Source organism: Pseudochaenichthys georgianus, unplaced genomic scaffold, assembly GCF_902827115.2.
Source record: "Pseudochaenichthys georgianus unplaced genomic scaffold, fPseGeo1.2 scaffold_2361_arrow_ctg1, whole genome shotgun sequence".
NCBI lineage: Eukaryota > Metazoa > Chordata > Actinopteri > Perciformes > Channichthyidae > Pseudochaenichthys > Pseudochaenichthys georgianus.
In genome coordinates, this window is record NW_027262944.1 from 12,067 (window position 1) to 20,196 (window position 8,130).

Below are 8,130 nucleotides of genomic sequence, written 5' to 3' on the forward strand. Positions count from 1 at the left end.
GAGTCTTGGTGTTCGTCTCAGGGGGTTTAGTCTGGAGTCTGGTGTTCGTCTCAGGGGGTTTAGTCTGGAGTCTTGGTGTTCGTCTCAGGGGGTTTTAGTCTGGAGTCTTGGTGTTCGTCTCAGGGGGGTTTAGTCTGGAGTCTTGGTGTTCGTCTCAGGGGGTTTAGTCTGGAGTCTTGGTGTTCGTCTCAGGGGGTTTAGTCTGGATGTCTTGGTGTGTCGTCTCAGGGGGGTTTAGTCTGGAGTCTTGGTGTTCGTCTCAGGGGGTTTAGTCTGGAGTCTTGGTGTTCGTCTCAGGGGGTTTAGTCTGGAGTCTTGGTGTTCGTCTCAGGGGGGTTTAGTCTGGAGTCTTGGTGTTCGTCTCAGGGGGTTTTAGTCTGGAGTCTTGGTGTTCGTCTCAGGGGGGTTTTAGTCTGGAGTCTTGGTGTTCGTCTCAGGGGGGTTTTAGTCTGGTGTCTTGGTGTTCGTCTCAGGGGGTTTAGTCTGGAGTCTTGGTGTTCGTCTCGGGGGGTTTAGTCTGGAGTCTTGGTGTTCGTCTCAGGGGGGTTTTAGTCTGGTGTCTTGGTGTTCGTCTCAGGGGGTTTAGTCTGGAGTCTTGGTGTTCGTCTCGGGGGGTTTAGTCTGGAGTCTTGGTGTTCGTCTCAGGGGGGTTTAGTCTGGAGTCTTGGTGTTCGTCTCGGGGGGTTTAGTCTGGAGTCTTGGTGTTCGTCTCAGGGGGTTTTAGTCTGGAGTCTTGGTGTTCGTCTCAGGGGGGGTTTAGTCTGGAGTCTTGGTGTTCGTCTCAGGGGGTTTAGTCTGGTGTCTTGGTGTTCGTCTCAGGGGGTTTTAGCGGTCTCCAGGAATTGTGAGTCCACACTCCATTTAATGAACACCAGTGTTGCAGAATCAGAAGAGTTTGGGCAGCTGTCGGAGGCGGCTCAGATCCAGGATGTTCCCGACCGACCCTTCTGTCTGACGGCTGCTCGCCCTCATCAAAGATGGCCGCCTGCTGGGGCAGTTCTCCTTGTCGTCGTCGTTGGGTTTAGCTCCTCCCACTAAGAGCTGCATTTTGGGCCGCAGCTCTCGGATCAGCTGACTTTGTGGGTGGAGCGTCACGTTCAGAGCTTCGGTCAGTGGAGGACGATCTTCCTCCTCTTCCTCGCCATCTTCCTCCTCGATTAACCCGTATCGCTTCATGTACTTCCTCGTGGCGAGGGACATGTTGCTAGGCGACATCAGGGAGACGTCGGTGGAGGGGGCGGGGCTTCGGTATGAGGGGGCGTGGCCTCCCAGAGACAGCTTGCTGAGCTGAGAGTCGCTCAGGTAACGCAGGGCGATGGCGTTCGCCTCCAGACTCAGATCAGCGCTGAGGCCGGGGAACAGAGCGCTGGCCGAGGGCGAGGGGACGCTGAGGCGGGACAGAACCGCCGCCGGGTTGATGCTCGCCAGGGTGCTGAGAGAGAGAGAGACACACACAGAAAACAAGGGTATGTTACAAGTCTTTAAAAGTATTTATAAACACATGTCTCGTAAAACAAAAGGCACAAATACATTTGATTGTATTGAACAGTTCTATTGGCTAGCGCTCCAACACATCGTACGCGATAGGTTAACCTGTTGAGCCCGAGCCTGTTCTTCAGGTCTCAAGCTCGAAAAGGACATTCCCAGAACAAAGGACCATATCTTCTAAAAGGGTTAAATTAATAATCTTTGTTCTCAAAGTAATGATAAACCTGTGAGTGGGATGTAGAAAAGTCAGAATCAATATAGATGTTTTTTTATTTTAAAGTAAATTCAGATTGAACATAGTAAAAAAAATAGGGCTGTTAGTCGATTAAAATAGTTAATCGCACATTTTGTATCTGTTCTAAATGTACCTTAGAGGGATATTTTTCAAGTTTTAACACTCTTATCAACATATGAGTGGACAAATATGCTTTATATGCGTGTTTATTATCATTTGAACAATGACAAATATTCGCCTCAATTCAACCTGGAACCTCTCTCATACTACAACAATACACATGGTGTGTGTGTGTGTGTGTGTGTGTGTGTGGAGAGAGACACTGTGATGGATCGTTGGAGCTATGTGCAACTCAAGGCATATGCTCGAACGGGAGCTGCCTGGACGCTGCAATCATGTTACGCGCACTATCCGTGCTGAGTGTGCTGACTTCTCCTCCAATGTCCCGCTGTCTGCTTCCTGCATCAAGTCAAGTGCTCGGCGCAGTTGTGGCGAAATGTCGCTCCTCTGTTTTCATTTAAACAGCTCCTTATATCCGTTAGCGCAGCTAGCTAGCACCCGATGCTAACAACAGCAATACACCTAAGGTCTCTCTCTCTCGCTCGTGCCACACATCCACACACCCTCCCGGTCCTCCCGATGGCCAGTCGGTGCCTGCCGGTGAGCGTGGAAGTGTGGTCTGCCACGGGCGGGGCTGTCAGCATCAGCTTGTAGACGGTATTTTAAAAACTTGAAACTACGGGACGGCCGAGGACAAAAAATGCATTAACTTGACAGCCCTAAAAAAAAAAGTTAATTATAGTGTCCGTCCAAAAAAACTTATAGTGAAAACCACCCTTGGATGATGGGATGGTAGACTGAAAGCTTTAGGAATCCAAAATATAACATAATAAGTACCCTGTATCAAGACTGATGCAAAACAAGTGAAGTTTGACCTTTTTAGAGAGATTTAGCAAAAAGAAACCACTTCTGGGGTCATTTGGGTGGACTTTCCATATCTCTGGCCCCCCTTGGTCGATTCTGATGATTGATGATCCCTCTCTACCCCTCGCTATCGCGTGAAGGGTCTGCTTTATGCGCTCCGCACAGTAACCCTGCTGCGAGGCACGGGCGAACAGTTCATGAGCGTGCTCACTAGCGCACCTCCCCGTTAGAACCCCTCAAAAGGTCCGGTTTATTTCATTTTAAGGATGCGCACCAAACAACATCTCCAGGTGCTCCTCTGAGAACCAGGGCAAAATAGTTATGTGCACCCCTGGTGATAAGGGTATCTTACCTTGAGTTCTGTGATAAGTGCGACATCTATAAGCGGAACTGTGACTTTTTGGGAAGATCCCCGAATGGTGACTTTTTTTCTGAAAATCTAAAAATTCAGACTTTTTTCTGAAATTTCTAATTTCTTTCTGAAATTCTCAAAATTCTGAATTTTATCTATAACTACAGATTTTTTCCAAAAATCTTAAAACTCGAGCTTTCTTCTGAACTTCTCAGAATTCTGACTGTTTCTCAAAATGTTGAATGTTTTCTAGAATTTTTTGAAATTCTCAAAATCTATGAATGTTGAGTTTTCCTTGGCTCTTGTTTCGGACGGAGGGCGAGGGCCACCACACACGAATATGAACCTGAAACATCAGGAGAACATAAACACTACAGTTTCAAAACACATGTCAAGTCCCATGTCTTGTAAAACAAAATGCACAAATACATTTCCTCATATTAGAAAACCCAAAACAATCGATGAACTAATGAGTAGATATCAGAACCAGGCGATGTGTTACCTGCTGCTCTCGATACTGCTCTGAAGGACTCTGCTGGCCTCGCTCAGATCTTCCCGCTCCACGTTCACTCCGAGCTGCTGCAGCTGCCTCACGGTGGCCTCGAGCACCGGGTCCCCACTCTGCCTCCGCCTGGAGGAAGAGGAGGAGGAAACCACTGACAGGCTCCTCCTCCTGGACTCCTCCACTTCCTGTTTACCGTCAGACTCCTGCAGGCGGCTGGTCAGCTGACTCTGTGGACGCAGAGCGGAAGAAATCATGAACTGGAAAGTTACTAAGCTATTAGTGGGGATATGTTCGGGTAGAGCTAGATTGAGACCCACGATCCAACTTTAAAGGTCTCCTATCATGCAAAAGTCACTTCCTGATGTCTTCTCTACATCACCATGTGTCCCCGGTGGGTCAGGAGTGATGTCTTCTTTATATCAACATGTGTCCCCGGTGTGTCTCCAGTGTGTCCCCGGTGTGTCAGAAGACTCTCAAAGTGTCAGAAATAACCCCCTCTCTCTTCTCCTCCGTACCCACTTCTCTAAAAACGGGGAACAACGGAGCTGATCCAGATTTGCTGCGTCATGACGACATTACTAAAATGTGGGCGGGCTTTAAACCCACGGGCCAATCAGAAACGTTGCCGTCAGAAACAATGAGACGTGTTCTTGAAGTGATATGGTCTGTGTTTACATTAGCATGCTAACACGAGAGAGAAAGAGTTTGAGCTCCATCCTGTTTCAGAGAGGATCCTTGATGTGGTTAGGAACATGACGTGGCGTTTAATCACGGCAGCATGTAGCTGCGCATCTGCTGGGAGAATCCTCTCTCTTCACAGAGCAGTGAAGGAGTAATATAGAAACAGGAGACCTTTAAAGCCTAAGTTTAAGAATAAGTTGAATACGTATGCAGGGTATTATTATCTACAGTTTCCTAGCATCACGTGTTGTTGTTGTTACCATGAGGTTCTGGTAGAAGTGCTGCTGCTCCTCCTGTGGTTGGTACATGCTCACACTCTCCCCCAGAACCGGGCTCTGCAGGCCGCTGAGGCTGAACCACACACAACAGGGGAGACATGTAACTCTACAGCCGATCAATGCCTGCAGCGGCTCTAAATGATGCTAACAGATGCTAACACACATGGCTACAGGGTACACACACACACACACACACACACACACACACACACACACACACACACACACACACACACACACACACACACACACACCACACACACACACACACACACACACACACACACACACACACACACACACACACACACACACACACACACACACACACACACACACACACACACACACACACACACACACACACACACACACACACACACACACACACACACACACACACACACACACACACACACACACACACACACACACACACACACACACACACAGCTAATCACCTGGACTTAAACTCACACTGTACATTTATATACGATATAATATTTTATATTCCATTCCTCACGTACTTATGTATATATAACATCCTGCTTTATATTTTGTTACTGTAAATGTGTAATTCAACATTAATACTATTTTATTTCTATTGAGATGTTTAAATGTTGGATTGTTTATTTATAGTCTTTTCATTTCTCTAATGTGCAATGCCTTGTCTTTTTATGCTGCTGCAACGCAAACATTTCACAATTTGGGATCAATAAAGTACTTCTTATCTTATCAGATGCTATCCGATGCTATCAGATGCTAACAGATGCTATCAGATGCTAACAGATGCTATCAGATGCTATCAGATGCTAACAGATGCTATCAGATGCTATCAGATGCTAACAGATGCTATCAGATGCTAACAGATGCTATCAGATGCTATCAGATGCTAACAGTCTCACCTGTGCTGCGAGGGGGGGAAACAGGCGGCCTCCTGACCTGTGATGTCACTTCTCTCAACTCCATGATCACTGACGGACAGGTAAGTGTGTGAGGGGGGTTTACAGGAGGAGGAGGAGGAGGAGGAGGGGGGAGGTGAGGGTGAGGAAGGGGGAGGAGCCTCCTGATGAAGGAAGGGAGGTGAGACGGGATCCCCCCAGAACAAACTGGCCCCTGAGAAACAAGAGAAAGAGATCAATGAATGATCATCTTTACACCTGCGTGCAAATGTTTGAACCTCTTCAGAACATTTTAAATACGTTTGCACCTTTCCACACCTGTATCTCTCCACACCTGGCTGTATCTCTCCACACCTGTATCTATCTCTCCACACCTGTATCTATCTCTCCACACCTGGCTGTATCTCTCCACACCTGGCTGTATCTCTCCACACCTGTATCTATCTCTCCACACCTGTATGTATCTCTCCACACCTGTATGTATCTCTCCACACCTGTATCTATCTCTCCACACCTGTATCTATCTCTCCACACCTGTATCTATCTCTCCACACCTGTATGTATCTCTCCACACCTGTATCTATCTCTCCACACCTGTCTGTATCTCTCCACACCTGTCTGTATCTCTCCACACCTGTCTGTATCTCTCCACACCTGTATGTATCTCTCCACACCTGTATCTATCTCTCCACACCTGTATCTATCTCTCCACGCCTGTATGTATCTCTCCACACCTGTATGTATCTCTCCACACCTGTATCTATCTCTCCACACCTGTATCTATCTCTCCACACCTGTATCTATCTCTCCACACCTGTATGTATCTCTCCACACCTGTCTGTATCTCTCCACACCTGTCTGTATCTCTCCACACCTGTATGTATCTCTCCACACCTGTATGTATCTCTCCACACCTGTATGTATCTCTCCACACCTGTATCTATCTCTCCACACCTGTATCTATCTCTCCACACCTGTATGTATCTCTCCACACCTGTATGTATCTCTCCACACCTGTCTGTATCTCTCCACACCTGTCTGTATCTCTCCACACCTGTCTGTATCTCTCCACACCTGTCTGTATCTCTCCACACCTGTATGTATCTCTTCACACCTGTATGTATCTCTCCACACCTGTATGTATCTCTCCACACCTGTATGTATCTCTCCACACCTGTATCTCTCCACACCGGTCTGTATCTCTCCACACCTGTATCTCTCCACACCTGTCTGTATCTCTTCACACCTGTATCTCTCCACACCTGTATCTCTCCACACCTGTATCTCTCCACACCTGTCTGTATCTCTTCACACCTGTATCTCTCCACACCTGTCTACATCTCAGAGATGGTCTACACCTTGTACAATCCTTTGCATCAGCTCCCACCTGCCCAGTGTCTCACCTGTCCCCACAGCGATGCTGGCGGTGCTCCTCGGTGCCTCCTCCTCTCTGTGGGGGGTCTGCAGCTTCCCCTGAGACTCCAGCAGCATCTGAACCTGAACACAAACATCAGCTCTGTACGTATTTTCTTCGTTTTTGTGTTACTCTGTCAAAGCGTCGGCGTTTCTAGAGAAGCGCCATATAAGTGTCAGGTAGGGCTGCTCGATTATGGCAAGAATCATAATCTCGATTATTTGGGTCAATAATTGATATCACGATTATTAAATTATCCATTTGCTTTGAAAACATCCATTTATTGAAAAATGTTGAACATTTTTACCAGCTGATTACCCTGAACCTTAAAGTGGACCTATCATGCTATATTTTAAACATATATCGTTGGGCCATACCTATAAGACATGTCTGTGAAGTTTTTTTTTCAAAATACCAAACATATCATTTAGCCATGCCTCATTTCGCTCTATTCCAGCACTGTCTTCACAAGGGCTGATTCTGTGGCAAGTGAGCTGCAGCTGACCAGGGGGGCGTGGCACGAGCGTCATGTTACCATGCTGATACCATGCTGATACCATGCTGATACCATGCTGTTGCCATGCTGATACCATGCTGTTGCCATGCTGTTGCCATGCTGATACCATGCTGATACCATGCTGATACCATGCTGATACCATGCTGATACCATGCTGATACCATGCTGTTACCATGCTGTTACCATGCTGATACCATGCTGTTGCCATGCTGATACCATGCTGTTACCATGCTGATACCATGCTGATACCATGCTGTTGCCATGCTGATGCCATGCTGTTGCCATGCTGTTGCCATGCTGTTGCCATGCTGATACCATGCTGATACCATGCTGATACCATGCTGATACCATGCTGATACCATGCTGATACCATGCTGATACCATGCTGTTACCATGCTGTTACCATGCTGATACCATGCTGTTACCATGCTGATACCATGCTGATACCATGCTGATACCATGCTGATACCATGCTGATACCATGCTGATACCATGCCACGGCAACCTCTCATTCCCCTGATAGGTGGAGAGTTGCCGATATAGAGTGGCGAAGTCACGCCCATCTACTTTCGCCCCATGGGACCTTATTTCAGAAAAATGATGTATTGAAATCAATGGAGAGAAAACGTATCTTTCGATCCCGTTTGAATTGTGCCATGAGTTACACATATGATGTTTGTCAATCTTAAAAAATCATTTCCGTGTCAAAAAAGTCATACTTTGTCGTAAAACTGCTGAAATATAAGACTATGAAAAATACGCAACTAGAAAGACTACAAGTCCCAGAGTCGCGTAAGTGATGTCATAACTGTTTTCCTCCACCAAGAGATAGCT

The 8,130-nt window shown here is 46.9% G+C and overlaps 1 protein-coding gene across 1 annotated transcript; it reads right to left on the reverse strand.

Annotated features, from left to right (window-relative positions):
* Positions 1–389: 389 nt before the first annotated feature.
* Positions 390–6,860, reverse strand: LOC117442038 (SCL-interrupting locus protein homolog). The gene is made up of 5 exons (XM_034078031.2): positions 6,769–6,860; positions 5,369–5,579; positions 4,446–4,536; positions 3,502–3,731; positions 390–1,432 (listed from the first exon to the last, which is right to left on the reverse strand). The coding sequence occupies exons 1-5, from the start codon at positions 6,854–6,856 to the stop codon at positions 886–888; spliced, it is 1,167 nt and encodes a 388-aa protein (XP_033933922.1). The 5' UTR covers positions 6,857–6,860; the 3' UTR covers positions 390–885.
* Positions 6,861–8,130: the final 1,270 nt, after the last annotated feature.

Bases quoted from the DNA above. Each gene is read 5' to 3' on its own strand.
- LOC117442038 (XM_034078031.2), bottom strand. From the start codon at position 6,856: ATGCTGCTGGAGTCTCAGGGGAAGCTGCAGACCCCCCACAGAGAGGAG. The intron at 4,537-5,368 runs GTGAGACTGTTA...TGTGTGGTTCAG, and splicing joins TTCCCCCCCTCGCAGCACAG to CCTCAGCGGCCTGCAGAGCC. The intron at 3,732-4,445 runs GTAACAACAACA...CTGCGTCCACAG, and splicing joins ACTTCTACCAGAACCTCATG to AGTCAGCTGACCAGCCGCCT.